At 39.8% G+C, this 27,645-nt stretch overlaps 1 protein-coding gene across 3 annotated transcripts in view; it reads left to right on the top strand.

Moving 5' to 3' along the window:
- The first annotated feature begins 438 nt into the window (after positions 1–438).
- LOC147017116 (EGF-like repeat and discoidin I-like domain-containing protein 3) overlaps positions 439–27,645 on the top strand; it is a 56,166-nt gene continuing 28,959 nt past the window's right edge. The window contains exons 1-5 of one of the 3 annotated variants that reach the window (XM_085846500.1): positions 439–723; positions 6,579–6,734; positions 7,952–8,074; positions 24,764–24,922; positions 26,274–26,390. In XM_085846500.1, coding sequence (XP_085702626.1) covers positions 636–723; positions 6,579–6,734; positions 7,952–8,074; positions 24,764–24,922; positions 26,274–26,390 — 643 coding nt within the window. In that variant the 5' untranslated portion in view covers positions 439–635. The remainder of the gene's footprint in view (positions 724–6,578; positions 6,735–7,951; positions 8,075–24,763; positions 24,923–26,273; positions 26,391–27,645) is intronic. The other 2 variants (XM_085846501.1, XM_085846502.1) reach the window with 2 other exon arrangements.

The following is a 27,645-nucleotide window of genomic DNA, read 5'->3' as shown; positions in this document are numbered from 1 at the left end:
CGATGTTTTGATCGATGTAGATACTTGAAAGTGAATGTTGTTATGAACAAGCGAGCTGGAATGCATGACGAACACCAAGGGAGTTGGTCATTCTGCAGTGGGGTGGGGAAGTTGGCTGCTGTGGTCCATCATTTTGGGCGATGTTTGGTAAGATGAGTGAGGACGTTGGAATGTGAACCCGTTATTTGTCCATGTTGTCAAGCTTGTTGCTTGAGCTGATTAACGGTCTGAACACTAAACTCTTAATGCGCCTGTGGGAATGAACGGGCCATGTTAACATCATAGTAACCTCCAAACAACAAAAAGCTCAACTTATTGGGAATGATCACACGATGACGTCACGGGCAAAAGCCCGCCCTTTAAACCTGCCCTCTTCGCCACGCCCTTCCAACTTATCTCTGGACCTGAACCTTATCCAACCAATCTATATTTTATTGAGTTAGCCGATAAAGTGCGGTTTACATCGTTAAGTTTGTCTCTTTCCAACCTCTATGATTACCATTCCTAGCCATGCACCCTTTACCCCGATGAAAACCAGACAACAGGAAGGTAGTAGGCGGAGGAAGAGAATAGGATGATGAGGAGTATGGGAGGAGTATAATGTGGACGGATATCCCACAAAGGGTTTATGTGGGATGAAGGTCATTTTAGTGAAATCTATCGACATGGAGGCGCTTCTTGTACTCATGATCGGTACTGTGTTTCTGCAGATATCCTCGGCTGGTGAGTCACAGCCCACAGGCTATTCTCACTCTTCCTTGCCTAAGCCATGTGATGAGCTTCATTTTGTTTCTAGTTAGGGATGCGTACGCGAAACGCACAAAGTTTGTAGCGGAGTGATGTGATGTTTCAGACTATTTCGACTGACATGAGCACAGGTATTGATCATCCATGATTCTATGGTAACCTTCCGGAACGCCATTGCGTGATGTCGACCTTCAGGTTGCTAGCTATTATTAATGAAAGGATTATGACAGTTCGTTGTTTATAAAACTAATGGAGGAAAGCACAGATCTTGCCTGTGAACACAGCGATTGATGCTGGAAAGGTGATTTAAGTCCGACAATATTTCCCATAGATGGAGTTGTTCCACCCACCCAGATACTTGGTTCGTTCAAAAAAACTTCCCAAAGTTTGTCTCTAAATTTGTCCACTTGAAAGTGGCAAACAAACAAGAATATTTGAATGATCTGTTCTCTCTTTGAAAGGATTGCTAAGGCTAGTTGGCTTTGTTTACATGACCTTGTTCAGTTCTATGTTTATGAAATTATAGTTAATCTTTCCTTACATTGTGTTTTTTCTTTTCAAGATTGAGGCTCATGGAAGAGCAAGGTGACAGAAGCTAAAAGGATAACGAAACGACAGTTGGACACAATAATCAAGAGAATGAACAAACAGGGAAGGGAGGAGTGGAGGAAATGCAGTATCCTGCAAATAAGATTAAGGTTGGGTTTGGTTAATGACAGTGGGGCATTATTGGGCGCTGGATTTTGGGAAATTCTTCCTTTGTGTGTAGTCTGGGTACCCCTGCATTGATCGATCCATGTCTTCATGCATTCCAGGCCAAAACACATTGTCACTCAACTGCACATGCATTTAGTGGATGCCCTTGTGACCCACTGTTGATTGGTCATTGGTAATATGGAATACCCATGATGCCAACAGTGTAGCTGACAGGAGCACCCGCCATTCATCCCACCACCTGACCTTTACCAGGCCACATGACACCCAAAACCTCGACCCATGGTTGAAGTACAGGTTTGAACATAGCTATGCACCCACCTCCAGCACTTTCAGTACCCTATACAAATGGCATCTTCGATGAGGCTGACTTGTAGCTCCTGCCCTGACAGATCTGGTACCCATTTTTTTTGGTTCACACTTTTTGTGTGTGAACAGCTGAGGTGATTTTTTTTTTTCTTAATCGAGGCTCATGGAAGAGCGAGGTGACAGAAGCTAAAAGCATGACAAAACGACAGTTAGACACAACATGCAAGAGAACGAACAAATAGGAAAGGAGGAGTGGAGTGGAGTGGAGGAAACTCAGTATCCTGAAAATTAGATTAAGGTTGGGTGAGGTGAATATTATCGAACTCTTGTATCCTGTCAGATTCATTGCTGTCAAAGTGGCTTCACGGCAAGGATTACACTGGTTGGTTTGCTGTTGCCTTCCCAGTGATAATGAGGGCAGGAATTTTGTCAAGGTCACATACTTTTCATGAAGGATGCTGTATGATCTGTAACGTCCACCAACTAATCCCAGCAGTTAGAGATGGAATGCCAAGTTTAACGTCCATCTGAGGGACGGCACATACGTTTATTAATTGACCTGCCTGTAAAACACCAGGATGAAAGTTTGTTTACCTGGGTCGAGATCCGAACTCAAGCTCGACAGCTCAGAGTCGAGTGTACATGCCCCAAGGCTATCATTCCATTGGGTTAGGTTAGATAAGGTTAATTGAGGTAGAAACGATTGTGTGTAGGTATGTGGGAATAATCCATTGCATGTTTGAAGCCCTGGAGAAGAATGTGATTGAACATCCTCAGGAAGGCAATTTCACAAATGGGACAAACCAGGGAAGATGTGTAGTCAGCTTCAATTTGGGGAGTTTGACCAGTCGGGGGTGACTGGAAGAACACATGCATCCTGGAGTTTCTTTTTCAGGATTTAAGAGGGCTGAGAGAGCAGGGGTTGCTGGACCGGAGAAGGAGTGAAAAACAGGTAACTGAAATGTCAGTGATGTGAGAGCAACAAATATTGTGCTTCGCTGTCATTGCAGGAGATGTCAATAACGTTGAGAACTTTATATAACACAGATTCCAGAAGAGACAGATGTGATGCTGGAGTACCAGCCCTTACAGGAGAGCCTGACTCCATTTAGCTATGGACAACGGCCTTACATAAACTGAGTAGTTCTGATTTTTCAAGGAATGTTGTGGAACATGCCTAGTCTGCAGATGGCTTTCAACTCTGGCTTCGTGATGTGGTTGGCTTAGGAGCCGACTCTCTTTTCTAGACATTCTTATTTAGTCCGAAATGGGGGCTTATGGATTTGGTCTCAATTTTTTGCGTGCTTGTGTGCTCCTGCAACCACATCTTGGATATGTCTGGACCAATTTTATTCATACATGGCACAAAGACAACACATGATGGTATACATATACACGTCATTGTTTTTTTTCGACATCAGATCCAATATGGCCGACTGGTGGCCATTTTAGTTGTAATAAAAACAATCGGTGTCAAACACGTCCTCAACCATTTCTCGGACATGCATTTACCGATCTTGTTCAAACTTGCCACACAAATAATGAATGATGGCTTGCATAAGCACGCCATGTTTTTTTGGGATCAGAATCAAGATGGCTGACTGGTGGCCATTTTAGTTGTAAAAAAACATAGCAACCCGGTGTCGAACACATCCTCAACCATTTCTCAGACATGCATTTACCAATGTTGTTCAAACTTGGCACACATAATGAGTGATGGTTTACACATGTACGTCATGTCTTTTTGAGATCAGATCCAAGATGGCCGACTGGTGGCCATTTTGTTACTTAAATGTGCCCCCAACCATTTCTCAGACATGCATAGTTCGATTTTGTTCAAACTTGGTACAAGCACAGTATATGATGGCATACACGTGCACCTCACTTTGTTTTGCGACCTGATCAAAGATGGCCGACTGATAGACTGGTGGCCGTTTTAGTTGTACATAAATATAGGCTATCCCTTTAACTCCATACACTAAAATACAGGGCTATGACATTTTACTTCTTTTTGTTTCTTTACCTGTTTATTCTCTTATAGACCTGCTTAAACCACAACTAACATTGTCTGAATATTCCTCCTAATGTAGCATCATTCACGTCAACTGCTGATTGCACATACTCATCTGCAGATCATAGGAGCAAGCAGATCCTGCCATCGGTCGAGGAGAAGCGTCAACTTTTGAGAACTTGACATGCACTACACGGGTCTCTCAGAAGTAGAACCAGGAGAGGATCGTCAAGTCTTCAACAAGTCGATAGAGATACTATGGGACAGAGGCTCTGATGATTGCCGCAACAACTAAAGCACAGTTGTGTGGAGAAAAAGAGAGCACACTTGTAACTTGTACTGTAGGTCTGCTTCCTGTTGAACTTCCACTGTGATCAAGTTTGCTCACCATTTCACAAGAGGCTGCCCTGAGGGGCAGTGACTGCAGGAGGAATCACTAAGTTTGCCAATGGTGCCAAAACCAGGGTTAAGGGCCCGCTGCTCGAATCATTGTCCATGTTGGTGCAATGATAAGGCAACACAATTTACATGGCATCTTTCCAAGGTTGATTCAGCTTAGCTGCCTTCTCCCACTGTACTGCCGGATTAAATAGCCAAGGTCAACTTCCCTTGGTAAACAACTATAGCACCACCTGCGAATCATCATCTTGCTCCTGGTGATGCCTGGTTTGTTGGAGGTGTTCATTCACCATCCCCCCCCCCTCATGTTTGCAGTCCGGGAGCAGCACCTGTACGTCAGGCAAAATGGCAGAAAACACTTGCTGCCTTGTACCCTTGTCTGGGAAACCAACAACGCCTTGTTGATGTGTATGTCTTATTCCTGGTGATTTCCTTTTACGAACTGAGCAAAGATGGGTTGAGCATCCTCTTAAAGTGCTCCACAATGGCTTCCATCTGGGGTTTGCACCAGACAAATGGGATTTGTCTCTCCAAGCTCTGCCATAGTTTCCATATCATCTCTGCCTCATCCTTACTTACTTAGTCTGTTACCATCCATTGTGATGTTACATTTCGACACAGGAAGCCCTTTTTAAAATGTCTGACTTACTGTTAAGGCATCGTGGATGGGCAAATGCTCACGCTTCAGGCCAACTGCACATGCATTTAGTGAATTCCACTGTGACCAACTGTTGATTGGTCATTGGTATTGTGGAATGCCCATGCCAGCAATGTATCTGACAGTAGCACCCACCATTCGTCCCACCACCTGACCATTACCAGGCCAAATGACACCCAAAGCCTCTACCCAAGGTTGAGGTACAGGCTCTAACATTGCTATGCACCTACCTCCAGTACTTTCAGTACCATATACAAAAGGCATCTCCGATGAAGCTGACTTGCAGCTCCTGCCCTGACAAATACAGTGCCCATGCACAAGTGAATGGCTCAGTGTTGAATGCAGCCAACAAAGTTTTCTCTTACATTTCAGCAGTTTGCCTACACACAGTATCTACATTGTGATGGGCGAGGCCCAGGTGATGATCCACCTGAATAAGTCGGCATGTTGGATCTCCATCCAGTACTTCAGTTGCCCCCGTGTTGTCCTTTAAATCATGCAGCCACTGCAGGGGCCGTGTTGTCCACCCAGCAGGTAAACTTTCTGCTGTGCATGTCGGAAAACAAACATACAAAAACCGACACTAGCAATTGATTCCTTATGGTACTGAAGGTTTTCCTTGGCCTTCAGTTTGTGGCTGGCTTATATTAGCACCCGCTTACCCTCTTATTTGTCCTTTTGTGCTAACACAGCCCCGAATATGATGTCTCAGCATGTGTCTAGGAGGAACGCTGGTCAAATGTGAAAAGGCCGGGGTAAGCACCATTGTCAAGAAATCCTTCCAGGCTTCAAGTTCCTGTTGACAGTCAGGGTCCTACAGAAAGGATATACTTTTCACCATTAACCGTTGTCATGGTTTTGTGGAGTTGGTGAATCGGTGGCCACCCACAATTTGCTTGCCCACTCATGACTTCGCAACTACCTGGACAGTAATTGGAGCTGCTTTCAGTGTTCCTCTATGATGTGGCTGAAAATAATGATTCCATTCAGGTACACAGGTTTCTCACTGCAGCCCCACCAACACTAGTTGCATGAGGTGATAAAACATGGCTGGTGCATTGGTGAGGCCAAGAGGCATGACGTCAAACTCAAAACTCAAAACGATGTCTCTCACGAGATTAAACCTTTCTTCTGGTCCAATGGCTGAATATAAATTCAATTTTTGGATCCAGGGCTGGCCTCCTTGAATGGCTCCTGATTCCTAATAGCCAGTGTGGTCTGCTGAGGTTCTGTGAATGATTTGTGAGCCTTCATTACCTCCACCACTGAAGGTTGCTGGAGGTTATGTTTTATCTCCTGTCTGTCTGTGAGCAGGATATCTCAAAAAAGTTTTGGACGGATTCAGAGGACGGACAGCGAACATGTTGGATGTGTGACAAGGACTAATCGATTCGATTTTGGTAAAGATCCGGATCCGGATACGAGAATGTTTTAAGTGATTCGTTACCATTGACAGATGGGACCAAAAACTATATATAGCATGACATCTCAAAAAGTTGTGGATGAGTTATGACAAAATTAGGTGGATGAGTTTGTTGGTGACAAGAACAAGGTGATTCGATTTTGGTTCAGGTCCGGATCCAGATCCGGCTATCAGTGGGATACAAAACGTAAACTGTTCAGCCTGGCAGAGGTATGTGCTCTACCAAGTGCCGTTCTAGTTGAGTAATAGGATCATGTGATCTGTGGTGAGTTTTTTGTTGTAATTGTGTCTGTAATATCATCTTTTGTTTCTTGCAGCTACTCCACCAAACATCGAATACAGCATCAAGCAGTGCAATGAAAATACATGTTACAATGGAGGTGAATGTGTGAAGAACGAGGAAGCTCAAGTTTGGTTGTGTGTTTGTCCACCTGGCTACATTGACATCCATTGTTTAATCAATACCACAAGTGGTGAGGCAATGATTTACTTATGGATTTATTTATGGAAATAAAGCATGCTTTTAATGATCCTGACTTACAGAGGACTTAGCATAGAAGCACATGAAATTAGATGTTTTCTTCATAATGAAAGTGATGCCTACTTTTCTTGTGTTGTGGCACTACAGGGATCCCGATTATGCCGCACATTCTGATTTGTTATTTACCCTGATTTGTTTTCCTCCACATCTGTGTTCAACCTCACTCTAAACAATTGTACATTAGTATTCTTCAATTACATGTCCAATTTCCACTCACAGCACACCAAGTCCCTTGTTCCTTGCTTCTCCTGTCTATGGAATCACGTTCCAGAGGATGTTCTTCCCCACTCTTCCCTCCCAAGGCTTCAAGCAGGCAGTGCACCACCAGCACCTACCTTGTGTCAACCTCCATCATGACCCATGATCTTCATTACCCCTATTAACCCTTCATCACCCAACCCTCTTACTTGTTGATTTCATTATTTCCTCCCCTTCTTTCTCTCTCAACCTTTCCTGTTCGTTTATTCCCTTGCTGGTTGCACCTAATTATTGCTCCACTTCCCCACTGTCAATTTAGCCTTACTCTTGTGGAGAAATAAAATTACATTTATAGTGTCAGCAATCAAAATGGCATTATACTGTATATAGAAAGTCCTCATTCAGGCAACCTGCCCCATCAGGGCCCTTTCACCATGACGACCCATCCCAATGGGCCTTCTTCACCAGTGCCAACGACCGTCTTTCACCACGATTACCCACACTGATTATTCCATTTCACCCACGTGAAGACTTGTCCCGACGAGTCCCTTTCACCACGACGACCTGTCCTGGGGATCCCCCTTCACCACAAATACCTGTCCCAACAAACTCCCTTCACCATGATGATCCACCTGAAGTAGCAATCGCAATCATCACTGCCCATCCATCCGTACCAGTCCCCTTTTTCATGACGACCCATCTGTGGCTTGCACTGACTATTTCTTCCCCAAGTACATGCATACATCTCAAAATGCTTCCAAATTTGTTCTCTTTTCAACCCTGAAACAAATCCACACAAACCTTCTTGATGAAGCTTTCACTTATTCATTTCAGCTACAGTATGTTTTTTGGGGTTTTTTTTTTTTAAATAACCAAACAGTTGCCTTTGTGTTTACCCCTACTGAATGTTTACTGTTGTTCTTTATTATCTGTGGATTTGCCATGGCACAGGTGCTTGTGATTTGAATCCTTGTGCTAATGGAGGATCATGTGAACCCATTGCCAGAGGGGATTCTCTTGATGATTTCACCTGCAAATGCCCCAAGAGGTTTCGTGGATTGACCTGTGAAGAAGGTATGTCTTTGAAATGCTACTTTGACAATGCAGGGACCTTTAAGAATGTATTCTTTATTCAATGAAGGAAATTAATTTATGTACTCATGAATTGTGATTTAAAAAAAAGTTTTTCAAATTGTTAAACTTTGATGGAAAAGCAATATTGCTTTATTTGTTCAGTTGGAGTGCCTTTTATTGACACTTCTTTCATGATACTGTTGCAGGGACAACCATAAAGAGATAATGGGAGTCTAACAAAAGATAGACTAGTTATGCCATTCATTAACGTCCAGCATAAGTGTGTGGTTTCTGTGCAAAATGATAGGACATGTGTCGGTGTATTCAGAAGCCAATAAACATGACCCTCCCCCCTCTTTCGTGATATGTCTAAAGCCACCATTTCTCCCCCCATTAATCGTTTAAGTCATTTCCTTTGCAAAATGTCTGTGTCTGCATTAATATATCGTTTCCAACTCTGCAAGCCACCAAATTCACTCCCACAAGGAAGGCAAAAAGCAAGACTTTGCAATCATGCACAAGGTAAGAGCCCTGCCATGACTGGAAGTCTCAAGGACGTAAAGCTATGAGGAACCTCAAAAGCCACTGGAAGTTACGAGAAGCTAGGCAGCGAGCCAATGAGCGAGCAGCTATGCACGGTCGCGAGGAAATAAAGACGGAGTGGTGGGGGGAAATGGTAGAAGTAGAGTTCAGAGCCAGTTTCACAGTGAGGAGAGAATGGTGTTTTGAGATGAGCCCTGCATGCCCGATATAGGATAGCACGAGTTGGACGATGGAGATAGATGGCTGTGAACGAAAGAGAATTAGAAGCTAAACCTTGAGGACAAGCATCCGGGTGTCAGGCAGAGAAGCACACATGTGCATTTCCCGGGAGCCATGAGACCGGCCGTAATTTCCCCTGTCTTCTCTGTCCTGCTGAGACCACTGCCTCAAGCCATCACTACCCAATGCAAGCATCACACAGGGAGAAGGTTCTTTCTGTCTCGTAATCTCTCCCTGTCTCGTAATCTCTCCCTGTCTTTAGTGCGTGTGAGTGATTGGGCCATAACGTATTTTGTGTAAGCCATCGAGATGACGTAGGCACGTGGGACATCTACGTAAAATAAATTATTGATCAGTATTTGTTTCCTGTTCTTCCCTCCACATTGTTCCCTAATAAATCCTGTTTTTCTCACTGCTGTGTTGGCCTGGTATGCGTGCGGTTCAGATTCGGAAAAGTAATTAACGACGAGGGTCAGACCACGGGCATTATAAATTGGCACGAAAAGTCGTCATTCGGAGATTTAAATACGCAGCTCGTTGCCCCGGGTTATTACTCAGCCCCCATCCTTTATAACAGCGAACCGCCTGGAGGCGACAGATCTTGTTTGAGTGTGTCAGAACATCAGAAACTGAAATATAGATCCTTTTGGCTTTCCCGGCAGATGGCGTATAGTCTTTAGGTCCACCCTTTGCTAAATTTGTAACTGTTTGGGGTTAGGGTTTGGGTTACCCATTTGGGAAAATAAGATAAAATTTAACAACCATAAAAATCTCCCAAATTCATGAAGATGTCTCATAGTTGGTTCAAGCGGATGCGGAAAAACCTGCTTACTTTTGAAGATGCTCCTGACTCCCAACTTTTTAGATTATGATAATTTAATAATTTTCACAAAGTCGAGTTTTCAACCAGAGTATCAACTACTCTCACAAGGTTTTAATGCTGGTCTTCAAAAAGAAGATATAATCGGTTTATTTAAACTTCAAAAAAGCCTAAATGATTATAACACTGAAGATATAATACAACTATTTTGTGATACACAGAGATGTAAAAAGAAATCAAAACCGATAACTTGAATTCTTAGTGATAATACGGATGATATACCGTCTCCCCAAGATTTGGATAAATCAAAAAAGAACCTCGTTATCTTTGATGATTGTGTTAATGACAGAAACCAAATGGTAATGGACAGCTACTACACAAGAGGGAGACATTCTTCTTGTAATTGTATTTATCTTCGTCAATCGTACTTTCAACTTCCTCGTCGTTCCATCAGAAACAATGCTAATACTTTTATTTTATTCAAGTTAAATTCAATCGATATAAACAATTTTTGGAGAGATAATTGTTCTATATTATGTAGTAAAAAGGAATTTGGGGATTACATTCAGCACATGACTGAAAAATATCAATATATTGTTGTGAAACAAGATGAGATATTAAATAATATTTTCCAATAAATAAATGGATGCGAAAGAAAGAGCAAGAAGATTTAAGGAACATCAAGAGTTGGTTTCAAAAGTTGTAAAACAACAGGAAGACAAAAAGAAGAAACGCAGACAGAAACTAATGGGTGAAGAAACATTTGAAAGAAAACAAGAGAAATTTTTTAAACCACTTTTAAAAACTTCCAAAGAAAAAATTATAGATGTTTCCACAGTTCCCACAATAGAATATACTCCGAAAAAACTTCAAATGATAAAAGATTTCAGTCAAATGACGGAGGAAGAATTAGAGCATATCGGAGAATTAGAATATGATGATGAAGGATTATTTCAACAACTGGAAGAGATTAATCACCCCGCTGATTATATTGTGAATGCTCTTCAAAACAATGAATATTCAGCGGATTCAAAGACCAAAGCAGGACTCATTCCAACAGAACAACCAGCAATATTTAATCTTGTTCAAGAAAAGGTATTGATATTCAATGATGAATTAAAGTTATTGGGTTCTGCTCAACCCCCTGTTAAACTAACTCCGAGATTAATGTTTCTTCTCACAAAAGATGGAAGACAAGGTTCAACTGTGAGGGGTGAATCAAAGTATTTTGATAAACCATTGGATATGAAAAATAATGATGATAGAGTATATATTGATCTTCTGAACTCTGTTAATTATAGGGTTAGTCTTTCTGGTAAACATGGCAAGAATGAGAAGGAGAAACACATTATTCAGGCTTTAAGTATCCTTGGTTCAGGTGTTAGTTTTCTTCCTAATGACCCATCACAATTAGTTAATAGACTGTTATTGTTGTTAGGTAGTAAGAAGGCTGGAAATAACAATTGTTTTAATGAAGCATCAGCCATTTTAGACCAGTTGATGAACATTAAAATAATTAATAAATATCAATATAAAGACATTTTATCTCATATTAAATAAGATGAGAAGCACAATCCTTAGTTTTAATTTCACAACAAGCAACATCTTCATTTTCATACCCACCACAACTTGACCCAACAAAAGAATATGAGGCATCTTTATTGCCCATGGAAACTTATAATACCTTATTTAATATAACTGATAAAAATGACAAGTTTAGTTATAATCCGGGAAGTGGATACAAAACGATAGCAGTCTCACCCGGAGCATATGCGATTTCTCATATATCTTCCGAAATTGTTCGTCTTATGAAAGAACAGGGTGATGAACCAAAAAATATTGTTATAGATTTTCACAATTGATAATTCATTTCGAGAGTAATTGGGTTTCTCCTCAAAAAAGATTGAAACTCATGGGACGTTTTACAGTGATAATATCATTCAAATATCCTCAGGAATAAATTCGGTATTAATTCACTGTGATTTGATTGATGGTGCTTGTAATGATGGAATAAAAACAAAGACAGTATTTTCATTCAGTGCATACTCAACCCCAATTGGTTATAAATTCAATATGGAACCCAAAAATTTGGTTTATCTCCCTGTGTCAGGAAAAACCATTCACAGAGTAAATTTTAGGATAACCGACCAAGATAGTCATATGATTTATTTTAATGGAGAAGTTATATCCATCAGACTTCACCTACGTGGCTTTCCAATAAATAAATACGATGGTTATTGTGAGGAAACACGAGTTGGGAAAATATAAAATAATTACAGGGGATGGGATGTTCGTTTCCCCATACTACAAGGGTGAAGGTATGTATCTTGGTAGAGGATACTATAAACATAAGAGACAAAGGGGTGTCAGACATCAATTTAGAGGAGATGGGATAATTGATACTCTAATGGGTATTGGTTCAACTATTCATAAACATAAAGACCTAATTGGTTCAACTGCTTCTGCTGTGGGAAATGTAGCAAGTGCTGTAAAGAGCATAAAAGATGCCCAAAAGGAATCTCATAAATTACAAGCAATTTATAGAAATTCAGAAAGGCAAAATTCATTTTTCTCCCCAAGAACGACAGAAAATCATTCAAATACTTGGGTCAGGGTTTCAAAAGTTTAAACATCTTTTTTCCTAAATAAATGCAAGCATGGAAGCAATTGATAGTATCTATGATTTGGATGATACTATTATCATCTCAAACTCCACTAAGAAAGAAGATTACTTCAAGGTAAATGCAATAACTGGAACAGACTGGAATGCAAATGGTACAAAAAGTTTTGAAATAAATAATCAACAAACTTATTTGAATCTATCTGAAAGTTCATTCACTAAGGCTGGGAATAACATAAACGCTACACTCGTAAATTATTTCTTCTGGAAAATGTTTTATAGTGTTGGTTTGTACATGAGAACACCAGAAGTTGAAACGGTTGATTATGTCTCTGCTGTATCTGAAATGATGAAATTTACACTACTATATACATTCAGTGATAGAATGGGAAAGGGGGCTGTCGAAGGTTTTATTCCTGATATGTCAATGGGAACAACCACAGACCCTGGATATACTCAAAGGAAAGGAACGTATACTGATGATACAAAAGCAGTTAATAGTTTTACTGTGGCAGTTCCTCTTAAATGTATATTTGGATTTTGTGATCATTATAAAGTTCTGTATGGTCTTAAAATTAGATTTCAACTGCAAAGGAATGATAATGAAAATAGATTACTTTTTGGTGTTGGTAGTGCTTTTGGTGATCAGAATAAATTTGTAATTGATGAAATGAGTTGGTATCTTAGTGAATATACTCCTAATCTTAAAACAGAAGAGATGTTGAACAGAAGACTTAACTCAAAGAAACCACTCAGTGTATCATACCTGACCTCAAAAGAAGATGTCAACACGTTAAACTAAACCAAACCACTTACACGTGGAATTTGGGTGTTCTGGAAGGAAAGCCACGATATCTGTGGATCATTTTTTGAAAAACAGATGGTGATACTGCGACTGATAAGAATAATGCATTGAGTGATAATGCGAAGGTGAAACAACATCGTGTTTCTCTCGATGGAACATTTTATCCACGAGATAGATTGGAAATTAATTGGGAAAAAAATGATTTTGCTGAAGCATACAAGTCTTACCAAAAGGTGTGTGAAAGTAATGGAAATAAAGAACCTATTTTGGATATGACAGCATTTAAAAGTTCGTATACAATCTATGCATTTGATGAGTGTTCAAAAGGAAACTAGAAAGTCTGATAGAGTGGATACTTCCCTATACATTGAAAGAGGAGAGAGTGAAGAAGTTGATACATATTGTTTGCTTTTGGAAGAAACAGAATTACAGATTAATACAGATAATGGTGTAATGATTAGTCTCACATAATTTTTTGTTAAATAAATGAGTGACAAAGTATCAACTGGGGTATATGTTAATCAAATCAATCTTCATAAACTATCATCTTGTGTTCAAAATCAAAAGCCTTGTACGATTAACGTTAATACAATTCAGAGAAAAGGAGCAGTAAGAATTGATGTTTTGCTCACAAGAGAACAGGTTAAAATCTTGAACGATACTGGCTCACTTAAAATTAAAATGACAAAACCAATGTTGCAAAAATATTCAATAAGAGAGACGAGTGGAGGATTTCTCCCATTTCTAATTCCTTTATTTGCTGGTTTAAGTGCGGTTGGAGCATTGACGGGTGGTATTTCAACGGCGGTGAAAACTGCCAACGAAAGGAAGGCTCAACTCCGGGCTCAAAAAGAATTGGAAAGACATAACAAAGAGTTGGAGAAACAAATTAGTGGAAGTGGTGTAATTGTAGATTTTGCTGAAACACTTGAAGGTCTGCCTGATAAAAGCGAGATTGTTAGTTGGAGATATGCTTTCTTCTATCACACAAGCAGGTGTAAAATTAACTAAAAGGGGTAATGGATTATATCTTTCTAATAAATAAATGAGCATTGATGAGTGGTTTAAAGAATTTGGAAAGAATGCAACATCAAATTTACAACTTGTCAAATATTGTAAGAAATTAAAAATTCATAATGTGGTTATTTGTATGAGAGAGGAATTAACAAACGTGCCTAAACATACAAAGAATATTATTATGAACTTAGAACATAATAATGGGAACAGTTCTCATTGGGTTTGTATTTTTAATAGTCAAGACAAATATTATTTTGATAGTTTTGGTCTTCCACCACCTGTTGAAGTCATAAAATTATTACAGAATGGTGTTCATCAAACATTTCAAGTCCAATAATTAAATTCCAAGTGTTGTGGTCAATTATGTCTATATGTGTTATTTCAACTCAACAAAAATAAAAAAATTTATGACTATTTTTAATCTAATATAAATGACTTATTTTGGTAAAGATGATTCTATCTTTGGTGTATCCCAAGAACTGGATATTGATTTATCAAATGATTACACAAAGGCGCAGGCTGAACGACAGAAATGTAGTATAACCAAAAATATTAATATGAAAAATGCTTATAAATTAAAAAATTATCTAAGCCCGACTGACACGAATGACTTTGTGAGATTAAGTGATTTATCACAATATATATATTCTTAAATAAAACGGCCGTGTATTCCAAAGATACAGAAGTGTTGATTTTATCTCCAGCTCATACAGAATTCACAGTTTGAATTAAAATAAATTTTTAAAAAGAAGGGCGTATCGTTTGTATGAGAATAGAACAATGGGGGTATGATATGAATGATTTAGGGTATAATTGATCATTTAAAATTGACCTGGAAGACCTGGAACAATTAAATCAGTCTCGTAAGGAAGAATATTATCCACTTGGTATAGAGAATGAGTTTTGTGGAGCCACGATTAGTAAACAACAAATAAAATGATCTAATAAGGGTAAATATAATAATGGTTTTGCCCTAGTTTATATCATGAAAAAAGAAAAAACAGGATTATATATAATAAGTAAGGAAATACAAAATGATTTAACTATGGGAAGATGGGGAGGTGTTTCGTGTCATAATATTATTCTAACATATATTTCTAATACATAAATGACAGCAAGAAGACTTCAATAAAATTATCATTTCTGTGTCCAAGCATACCTTTAAGAAAAGGGTATTCGGTATTTTAATAAATATGTTCTTCAACATAAGAATGAGGTATTTTCAATAAAAGATTGGCATTATGCTGATGTTGATAAACCAACAACTTTGGATTAAATTAAAATGTTAAATAATGAAAAAATTATAAAGTTAAGAAAACGTAAGGCTCTTTTAGAAATTCAAAATAAAATTTTATTGGTTTCCTGTTGTAAAAAAAATATATTTTGGATACAGGAATAACAAGAAATCCCGATGAATATATTGTTGTGGTTACCAAATTCGCAAACCACCATTCAGGTCCCTTAGGTGAGATATCTCGGTAAGTATATGTGTAGTTAAGCCCAAACCCGTTGTCTAGTGGGAATAAATGTCATTCATGCGTGCTGCGACTCTTCAGGATAGCCGTTTTTCTTTTACTATCTTTATTTTGGACCAACCGCCATGGTTACCACCGCCAACCGCGTCTCAACAGTCGTCACAACATCAACCACCCACCACAACGCCGCGTCACCACAACAGCCACGACCTTTCCCGTCACACCTCGCAACCGTCGCATCGCCACTGTTCTTGCGCCGCTTGTGGGTACCGGTGTTGGACTCGTGCAGGGCGCGCGCCGAACAGCGTGTACAAAACCACGGATTTTCCGCTCCAAAAACGGATCAAAAACGACACACGCCCACTTTTGTTCCGTCCAATCGGTGAGCGAGGGGCGATTTGGCCCCGCCTCCAGGGCGTTGGAGGGCGGTCGCTATATGCAAATTCATGGATCAAAATGCATTCACGCCCACTTTTTCTCGGGCCAATGGGGTGCGAGGTGAAAGGTCGAAGGCAGGGGGTCAAAGGCGAAGCCACGGGGCTTATATAAGCGACCGCGTTCGTCAGTCGAGTGAGTTAAGACTTCGCAGTCGGTGGAGTTGGGAAGAAGAAGCAAGAAGGAGTTGGTCGTCGTCGTCGTGTGCGTTGGAGTCGGAGCGAAGAGGACGGAGCTGTGGAGAGGCGGCGAAGGCAGACGAGGGGGTGCTCACGTCGTGCCGGGAGCTGCACACCAGGGAGGCCGACGGCGCGACCTGGTCGAGGTGGAGACGCTCGTCGCGGGACTCGAGGCAGAGTAAAAATCCTCCTTTCCCCCGAGCATCAGCAACCCCCTCCTGTTTCCCCCCGCGCTGAGATAGTGCGACCAAGGGGGCCCCTTTTCCCACCCCCTACCAGACACTGTCCGCGAGGCCCGCGGAGTTGAGGCACCATCGCCGCTCCGCGTCTCATCACCAGACGGGTAGGCCCGACCCGGTCTCGGCCTCAGGCCCGCCTCATCCTTGAGGGTGTTCTTTTTCTTGGTTTTGGATATGTGTTGTCGGCGCCGTCTGTGAAGTAAAATTGTATAAGTGTTGCCGTGTGCTCGCGTAATCAGTATTAGATCTGCATTGTCGCATTTGCTTTTTGTGTAAAATTGCATTGTGTTTTTCCTCTTTTCTATGTGCTTTTGGTGGAATTGAATATGTGTGCTTTCCGTTCATCGCGAATAAATGTGCTTTATTGTTGAACTGTTTCCCGCTTCGCTTCGTCTTTTCCTCTATTGAATCCCCATCTTACTTCACGTAAAGGGTTGGTAGTGGGCTGAATACGCCCGATAATTAATCGAACCGTCGAGGCCGACGATAACACCGCTCTGTTATCCCGATAGTACGGAACGGGTCGCTTAAGTGGCCCGTGTCCGAAGTCGACCTGCAGCGAGGTGCGATCGCCCGGTCTACCCTCCGTGTGGGTACTTAGGTAGGTCGAATTTGGCGAGCAACCCTATCCCACGCGGGGGCTGATTGGCTCGATCGCGGTGAGACCGAAAGGTCCACCCGTGACTGGTTCCCGGCGTTAGTCCGAGAGGGTCACGACTGGATTGTCCGTCCGGTGGGCGACGTGCCGCGATTCGAGTTACGTGGCCGTCAGCACGCCGGCGGGCGCGAATCCGTAACAATATGTATGATATTCTATGGGGTGTAAGCGATTCAAGGATAGTAAGGGACGAGGAAGGAGTTGAAGAGGAGGAAAAGGAGAAGAGCGAGAAGGAGGAGAGCGAGAGAGAGATGAGATAGAAGGAGGAGAGGGAGGAAAGAGTGAGAATGAATAAATATGAAAATATGGAAACCAGTGAGATAAAAAAAATATTGGGGGTATTACAGAAAATAAATGAATCTCAACGTACCGATGAGGAAAACAAAGAATTGACAAGTCTATTTGCAATATTTTCAACAAGACTATTGACATCGTTTTCAAGGACAAGATATTGACTTTGATTCATTTTTTTCATTTTTTTCTTAAATAAATGGAGGAGAGAGTAAAGACGTTTGTAAGGATTCTTTATGTTTTAAAAATTAAGATTCAAATGCGCATGTTGGAAACTAAAAAAGTTTTTGCACTCTGTAGGAATTTTTCTCATAAATAAATGAGTTATTGTCTCAAATGTAAAAAGAAAACTAATACTAAAAATATTTCATATTTTAAAAGTAAAAATAACAGGGTTATACAAAAAGGTACATGTTCGGTGTGTGATTCAAAAAAGTGTCAATTTATCTCCAAACACAAACGTGGAGGAGATGTACAAAAGTTTTTCTCAGGAAGTAAATTTACAACTACTGGAATACCAGGGGAATTACATCTACTGGGATATTCTTTCTGTGGTCCAGGCACAAACTTGGATAAAAGATTAGATGAGGCAGACAATCCTAAATCATGGAGTAAGCCCATCAATAGGGTTGATGAAGTGTGCATGAGACATGATATTGATTATGGGAATACCACAACTTTGGAAGAAAAGCATGAAGCCGATAGAGAAATGTTGTATAATTTCTCTCTGATACATAATCCAACCTTGAGAGAAAAAGTTGATAGGTTCATCGTGAAGAAGATGATCAGTGCTAAATTGAAACATGGGCTTGGAAATTAAAAAAAAACATAGGCTCAAATGATGTCATTAAGACTGAAGAGCAATTAGCTGATGAATTACATAAACCAATATTCACAAAGTTTCAGAGAAGGAAGGTTTATTCCAAGGAAGTTGATTATATCTGGTCCGCTGATTTGATTGAACTCAATAATGATGAGGGGTACAAGTATGCTTTAACCATTATCGATTTGAGGAGTAGATATGCGTGGGTCGTCCCTTTAAAAAAACAAAACAGGAAATACTCTTATGTAAGCCTTTCAACAGATATTTAATAATTGTAAGAGAAAACCTAAAAAAATTGTGGACTGATGAGGGTAGAGAGTTTTATAACAAGACATTTATGAATTATCTAAAAAATAACAGGATATAGATTTAATCAATGATGTAGCTATGCTTTTGATGATTGAGAAGTCTAAGAGAGGAGGAATATCACAAGTATGTTCAAAAAGATATGCTAAAGCAAATAATAAATATCTTCCAAATTATGATAGTGAAAAAGATCGTACCTTAAAAGACACTATATAAGAAATTCACACAACAATGGTCATCTTTTATTCAGGATATTGTGGATAAGTATAATGACACGATTCACACGTAAACGAATATGAAACCATCAGAAACATTTACAAAATTAAAATATGAAAAAGTGATTAATATCAGAAAACCTAAGTTCAAAGTTGGTGATATCGTAAGAATATATTGGTGGAAATCTCATTTTGAAAAAGGTTATAAAAAGCGATGGACGAACGAACTTTTTAAAATTGTTGATGTAATAGATGTGGTTCCTTGGACTTATAAGATATATGATTTAGAAGGGGAAGAGATTTTAGGTTCATTTTATTCACAGGAATTACAAAAGACAAAACTAAGCAGATAATACCCATGGGAGCAATGGGTTGGCGCTTCACTCCCTCCTACTATACACCGTTGTGGACACTCGAGGGCCAAGTCCGAGGTGTATAACAGGTGGCACTGCCGTATATAATGTGTGTCAAGGGGGGACGTTCTTAGATCTGTAAACCCAAAACACAGAATCCTCAACTGAATAGTCAAGGCTTAACTTTTGTTTGTTGATGTGTGTGCAATGGGGGACGTTCTTAGATCTGTGAACCCAAAACACAGAATCCTCAACTGAAGTCACGGCTTAACTTTTGTTTGTTGGTGTGTGTGTGTGCGTGCGTGCGTGCGTGCGTGCGTGCGTGCGTGCGCGCGCGTATGTACCCCCCCCCCTCACATTCAAAATCTCAACCCCATCCCTCACATTCAAAATGTCAACCCTCACCCCAACCCTCACATTCAAAATCTCAACCCCAACCCTCACATTCAAAATCTCAACCCCCACCCAACCCTCACATTCAAAATCTCAACCCCAACCCTCGCCCAACACAGTCTTTTTTTTTCAATACGTATTTCAACAATATATATTTTTTATGTTTTTTTTTCTCTTCTTCCAATTCTGTCTTTTAAGACTTTCAGGTTTGATGAAGTAGAAAGGTAGAGTAAGAACCTTCCTGCACTTTCTTCCCAGAACGAACAATATATATTTTTATGTTTTTTTTCTCTTCTTCCAATTCTGTCTTTTAAGGTTTTCAGGTTTGATGAATAAGAAAGAAGAATATAGGAAAATAAATACAATAAGAAGTTATAAACATAAGATACATAGTAAAGAAGTAAATAAAAAGGCATTAGGAGCCTTTGATGCTAAGAGATTTATTTTAGATAATGGAATAGATTGTGTTCCATATGGATATTGTATGATCGAGTGTGTAGAATAGATTGTGTTTTAACGATGGGAAGATGGCTTAGGGTTTTTAAGGCCTACCGCCATGTTTTTTCACAATATATATATATATATATATATATATATATATATATATATATATATATATATATATATATATATATATATATATATATATATATATATATATATATGGTCAAACTAAAGAGTGGAGAAAATCTCAGTCTTGGTATATAAATGGAAAACATAATGAATGTGAAAAATATCAAATAAGTCTTATTGAAGAAATAACTAAAACAAAGGTAAATAAAACAAATAAGTGAATCAATTAAAAAACTAGTAAGTTAGAGGATGTAAAGAAAAAACATTAATATCCTTGAATGGACTGAAAACTTTGATGGTTATCAATTGAACAATGGAAAAACAATTTACTATAATCCCAAAATGATATGTGGCTCAGGAGATGGTCAAACAAGAGCATTAAGAGAAGTTTATCATTTCATCATGGCACAAAAGGGGTATCTTAAAAAATATAAAGATTCAAATGTTTTATTTTTAAATATTTTAGATGGGGATTATTGTGCAAAGAAAATTGAACTATTGAAGGAATTTGAGAATGAAGAAATGTTTATAGGTTCAATGAGTGAGCTAAACAATATGCATTGGTTATTTGAAAAACAGTGCCCCAATGCTTACATGTTTCAGATATTTCTTTAGAATCACGTTTAACAAATCACATTACCACTTTACTACTTGAACAAATCTTTATCTTATTTTATTGGTTATTTGAAAAGAGTGCCCCTAGGTTAAAAGGGGAGACAAATAAATATACCTTGGGATAAAAAGGAGGTTTATTTTTAGGGAAAAAAAAATGAATCGCTGAAAATCCCCCATTCATTAACATGGGGGAAAGTGAGCCAGAATCAGTGTATTATTCACCCTACTCACGTGTCCACCCACAGTCCACTATTACAATACTATATGTAGGGGTTGAAACCTTGTGTGAGATTTATTACTACAGGTCTATGAAATGCATGCACAAGGTTTTCCTTCTTCTCCTTCTCCTTCTCCTTCTCCTTCTCCTTCTCCTTCTCCTTCTCCTTCTCCTTCTCCTTCTCCTTCTCCTTCTCCTTCTCCTTCTCCTTCTCCTTCTCCTTCTCCTTCTCCTTCTCCTTCTCCTTCTCCTTCTCCTTCTCCTTCTCCTTCTCCTTCTCCTTCTCCTTCTCCTTCTCCTTCTCCTTCTCCTTTTTCTTTTTCTTTTTCTTCTTCTTCTGTTTGGCAGCTTTTCTGCCGGGTCGCTATAATTTTGTTGGGGCATGGCTGTGCCTCTGATGATGTGCCCCTGTAACAGTACACTGGTACTCATTTTGCCGACCTCGGAATGATGGCAGGCTGAGTCAATCCCACCTGTTGTTGATTCAGTGGCCAATGGGGCTCAATCTCAGGACCATAAGATTCCAAGCCAGCCACCCTAACTGCTAACCCAACACCAGGCTTATGCACAAGGTTTAAGAATGGTTTGAAAAATGTATTGGCGCAGACTTTCGAAATGCACGGGTCTAGTAAACGCGCAGGATAAAAAAATAACATGTAGCCACAGCTTTTTGATCTATGTGAGTGTCTGTTTAAGATGCTCTTGAGCATTGGTTTACAATGTGCATTGGTGCATCTTAAACCGAGCATATTGACTCTGTATGCAAGCATATCATCTGTGGGTTAGGGTTTATAAGGGCTACCGCCACGTTTTTTCACAATATATATATGGTCAAATCAAGTATTAATCAAACTAAAGAGTGGAGAAAATCTCAGTCTTGGTATATAAATGGAAAACATAATGAATGTGAAAAATATCAAATAAGTCTTATTGAAAAAATAACTAAAACAAAAGTAAATAAAACAAATAAGCGAATAAATATAATAACTAGTAAGTTAGAGGATGTAAAGAAAAAAATAAATATCCTTGAATGGACTGAAAACTTTGATGGTTATCAATTGAACAATGGAAAAACAATTTACTATAATCTCAAAATGATATGTGGCTCAGGAGGTGGTCAAACAAGAGCATTAAGAGAAGTTTATCATTTCATAATGGCACAAAAGGGGTATCTTAATAAATATAAAGATTCAAATGTTTTATTGTTAAATATTTTAGATGGGGATCAGGGGCGTAGCCAGAGGTCCAAAAGCGATGAAGCGAAAAGAGGTGAACTTGGTTGATGTGACGGTGCGTGGAGCGCAGCGTTGCGAGCGCCAACGGCGCGAAGCCACTACAACGAGGGGTCTCGGGGCCGCTCAAGGCCCCCAGAAGCCAATGCATTTTTGATGCCCAGAAACCTATTCTTGGCTAATTTCAATGTTCAAAATGGGAGCTCAGCTGGCCAGAGGGCTCAGGCCAGATCATATTTCAGGAAATGAGCGATGAGGCAACTGCCTCGTCTGCCTCAGCTTGGCTATGCCGGTGGGGATTATTGTGCAAAGAAAATTAAACTATTGAAGGAATTTGAGAATGAACAAATCTTTATAGAAAAATGAGAATGAACAAATCGTTTTGCCAACGAGCATATCGCTTGTGTGTGCTTGAGTGTATGTCAAATGTGTGGGTGTGGGCGTGCATCAATGTCAAAGGTGTGGGCGTATATTGATGGCATGTGGGTGAAGGTGTATCGCCTGCGTGGGCCTGGTCATATCACCGGCGTGGGCGTGGCCGTATCAATGGCGTGGATGTGGGCGCATCCACTGTGTGTGCATGAGCATATTGCCTGTGTGAGCAGGGCCATGCATCAATGCCATAGGCTCAAGTGTAGTGTGTGTTTGTGTGTGTGTGTGTGTGTGTGTGTGTGTGTGTGTGTGTGTGTGTGTGTGTGTGTGTGTGTGTGTGTGTGTGTGTGTGTGTGTGTGTGTGTGTGTGTGTGTGTGCAGGTTTAAGATTTGTGCAAGTTTAATAAACACAAGGTGTAAGGTTGTTGAGGGTTCAAAATACATGTGGGAGAGTGATTAAGGTAGGTGTAGGTGTGGTCGTTGAGATACGTTTGGATGCAGTATTTAGATACATCTAGGTGTGGGTTGAAGAAACATATGGGTGTGGGTATGAAATAAATGAACATACATTTCATTTGCTAACCCTAAGCTTTGAATTCTGAGAAATGCAATTTGTCTTGTGGATCCAGAGCTCCTGTTACTCACAGAATTAATTGTTGTTTGGTTACTCACATAATTATAAAAAATATTTTATTATTACCTTCTCCCACTGAAGGGGGACAGAGGTTATGTTTTTGCCCCTGTCTGTTTGCTTATTTGTTTGTGTGCAGGATATCTCAAAAGGTTGGGGACAGATTCAGATGAAATTTGGTGGGCAAGTTGGGTGTGTGACAAGGATGAACTGATTAGATTTGGTGAAGATCCAGATCCAGATGCTAGAATTTTTAAAGCTGTTCTTCACCATTGAGAGAGAGGGCCAAAAACAATATATAGCATGATACCTCAAAAAGTTAGGGATGGATTCAGACGAAACTTGGTGGGCAGGTTGTGTGTGTGGCAGGGATGAATTGATCCGATTTTGGTGAAGATCCGAATCCAGATCTGGATCCGATAAGTTTTTATGCCTCCGCTGACGACGTCGCCAGAAGCATTATGTTTTTGGGTTGTCTGTCCGTCCATACGTACATCTGTCCATGTTAATTTTCTCAGTTTTCTCTGCAACTGCTTATCCGATTGACACAAAATTTTCACCATGGGTGCAACTACTCATGAAGAATGGGCTAATGATAATTATGATGTCAGAGGTCATGTGGTGTGGCAGCCATGTTGGAAAAAGGGAAAAATGTTGGACCTCTATCTCTGAAACCGCTCCTTGGAAAAAAATTTAAACTTGGCACCTGTGAAGTACTCCCCATGGGAAACAAGTGTGATTTTTTTTTTTTGATGAGTTCATAAGTGGCTTCATTATGATGCCATAATTGCAAATGCCAAACGCTTTATCCGATCAGTATGAAAATGTTTGCAGGTCATCTAGGGATAAATTTTATAGGGGGAAAATATTGATGACATCATTAGTCGCATGGTTCGGCAGCCATATTTTTTTCAACATAAAAGCCTTCAAAAAATTGTCTTTTCAAAAATCGCTGAACAAATTGAGGCGAAAATTACAGGTTTCATCACCTATCCTTAAGAAACAAAAGTTCTCCACCGATGACGTTATAAGTCACATGGTTTGGCAGCTTTGATTTTTTTTTGAAGAATAAATTTTTTTGTGTGGTGTGAAGGATGAATTGATTCGATTTTGGTGAAGAACAGTATCCAGATCCGGATATGAGAATTTTATTTAATTTTTAAAGTTATTCTTCACCATTGAGAGATGTGGCTAAACATGATATATAGCATGATATTTCAAAACTTGCTTGGCCCCGATATGTTCTACTGGATGAGGCATTGAGTGGTGAAGGTATGGGCTATACCGAATGCCTTTCCAGTTAATTATATGTATTTATGTATTAATCAAGTACTTGAAAAAGTATAATATCATTCCAGCTCATGTTACCCATGTATTTTATATAATGCTACATAAGGTATAAAAAAAAATATATACAAGTATATTTCCTTTTGTTAGATGTATTAAATATAGTTAAACATTTTGATGTTTTTAAAAAGGTTTCCTTTTGTTTAAAAGTGATGGTGGTTTTTAAAGATTCCAATTTTGTGATTTTCCTTTTGCCAACCTGCAGCCACAATAACCTCCACGAGTAAAAGCAAATTTTTCGAGATATTTCCACATGTGTGCTCATTTGTAACAGTAAAAAACATCATGTGCCTTTGTTTTTCATGTCTCAGAAGTGGACACCATGGCATCAGAGTTTATGGATCCTTGTAACCCTAATCCTTGCTATAACGGGGGGCTGTGTGATACTCCCGATCTTGACGTTGAGGGTTCAACCTCAGTGTTCACCTGCAAGTGTCCAGCAGGACTTCAGGGACAACTATGTGAGCAAGGTATGGTCAATCTTGTGTATGATGCCGAGTTGATATTCCACAATACTTATCTTATGTCCTTGTCTTCCCACTACCCCCTGCATCACATGGTTAGATGGGTAAATATATGGACAGTTAAAGTTGATTTTTTTTTTTGACAAACACACCTTATTTTCTTCGCAGGAAAGATATTGGTCATAATTGATATGCATGTCATGAAAATACTTGACTTCTCCAACAAATGGCTTTGGAAACTGCTCTCACCACCAAATACAACTAAATTGTGGAAATGAAATTGTAGGGAAGGAGTTTTTGAATCGATCAATGTGAAATTTGTGAATCATTCAGTCATTTTGTCATCACATGGTTTGTTTCAAAACACTTGAATCATTGTCTGATCGCCAAGGGTAAAATCTTTTCCTGTTTTCCGCGATTAGGACTTTATACATGGATGTTTGACGTTTGAGTTGCGTTATTCTGGGTACACTTCTTGTGTCTTTAACCTTTGATTTGTTCAACATTAAAAACTATTGTAATCTGCATCTTATGATGTAAACATCATCAGTAAACACAGTCGACACATCAACACTGTAGCTGGGAATGGAACCGAGTTTCCAAGCATCATTAACTATTTGCTCAGAGGGGAAGAACAAACAAACCAAGGAGGAGGAGGTGATTGGGACCATACTCTGTGCAGAGTGTTGGTGCTGCTTAAACAGTCTCCTTGGCTATTGGACACAATCCTGGTTGGGTCGCCACTCCGACACAGTATACCAACATGCTGGCGCTCATTTTGCCGACCTCGGAAGGATGACAGGCCGAGTTAACCCCACCTAGTATTAATTCAACAGCTGAGCAGGATTTGAACTCAGGACCCTAGGATCCAAAGCCCACCACCCTAACCATTAAGCCAATACCAGGCATAAAAACCACGGTTCTGTTGTAAATCAAGCTAAATTCAGATGAATAATTCAGGAAAAACCAAGCTGGTTCATTAATGGCATTCAGGAAGCTTCCTACGTGCCTGCCCTTGTCTACATCCAATGCCAGTGCGTTTTTGTAGTTAACTCTCTTTTTCTGAACGATTTGGTATTTGCACTAAAATGCTACGTACAGGAAAACATTTTTGCATGAAACCTCATTTATGGAGTGAAAATTCACGAAGGATACAACACAGGCATTTTGGGTAAAATATTCTCTCTTGGTCACAATTTCCACTGAGCCATCACCATATTTTGTGTTTGATAATTGAGAGGCATTACAAAGGTGTGTGTGTGTGTGTGTGTGTGTGTGTGTGTGTGTGTGTGTGTGTGTGTGTGTGTGTGTGTGTGTGTGTGTGTGTGTGTGTGTGTGTGTGTGTGTGCACGCACAGATGTAAGAGAGTGTGAATTATATAACCCTTGTGAGAATGGCGGAGAATGTCAAGAATTTCATGGCAGTTACAGCTGTCATTGTGGTGCCCGCTTCACAGGCGAAAACTGCCAAACTCGTGAGTCTTACACGTTAGTGTTGCTTTTTCAGAGATGCACCACATGGACCCTTTTGAAATGATTTCACTGACAGTTAGTGAAGTTGCATGCATGATAAAGGCTAAACCTGATAAAACTGCACTGTGGTTGATATGATAGAATTCTGAACATTTATAAATGCAATCTTTTCATTGGTTTTAAATCTGGTGAACAACAGATCTGAGATATTAAAGGAGGAAGATGGGGAATGATACTGGAAGGAATTTAGAAATGCAAATGTGGATACAGTAGAACAAATCTCTGGGTGGCAGACGGATGGTTGTTCTGTGCGGATTATGCGGTTTTACCGTGTGGGACATAAGCCGCGGCGATGCTCACCATAGCAGTCAGTAGGTGCGTCTGAATTATATACATGTACATGTACATGTACATACATATACATATACATATACATACATATGTATACATATGTATATATATATATATATATATATATATATATATATATATATATATATATATATATATATATATATATATATATATATATATATATATATATATCTATATATATATATATATATATATATATATATATATATATATATATATATATATATATATATATATATATATATATATATATATATATATTATGGCTGTGGAAATTCGCATTACACCATAAAGGGCCCTCAGGTGAGATATCTCCATAGGTACATGTGTAGTTAGCCCAAACCCGTTGTATAGAGGGAATTTATGTGATCCATTCGGGCTGCGATCCTCCAGTTAGTCGTTTTTCTTTCTCCATCTTTGATTTCAAACGAACAAAAACCGCCAAGGATGCTGGTGGGCTTTTCCCGCCATTCTTCCCCACGCTTGGTGTGAGGGAAGGGGGGAAGGGCGGCTCGCCACTGATTGGTGGATGGACAGCGTGAGGTGGTCGGGGTGAGGGAACGCCCCTTTTCGAGAACCCTCTCGAAAGAGGGTGGAGCCGAAAACGTGGCGGAGTGAAGGGCGGAGCCCCGCGCTATAAAAGTCGGACATGCGGGGCGCGTTCTCTCCCTCTTCCTGCTCTCTCCCTCTTCCTGCTCTCTCCCTCTTCCTGCGCCCTCCCTCTTCCTCTCGCTCTCTCCCTGACTCGTGAAACTCGCCTCTATCCGAAGTCGTTGTTGGGTCATCGCCGAGCTGTGTCGTCGTGGTCAAGTGTCTCTGCCTCGGTGTGGAGCTCGCGGAGCCCGAGGAGCTCGTTGAAGTCGAGCTGTGTCGTCGTCGAGT

This window comes from Eptatretus burgeri, chromosome 11 (assembly GCF_056783735.1).
Source record: "Eptatretus burgeri isolate ZD-2024b chromosome 11, Ebu_testis_v1, whole genome shotgun sequence".
Lineage (NCBI taxonomy): Eukaryota > Metazoa > Chordata > Myxini > Myxiniformes > Myxinidae > Eptatretus > Eptatretus burgeri.
The sequence above is the reverse complement of the archived record's forward strand: the minus strand, read 5'-3'. Positions and strand labels throughout refer to the sequence as shown.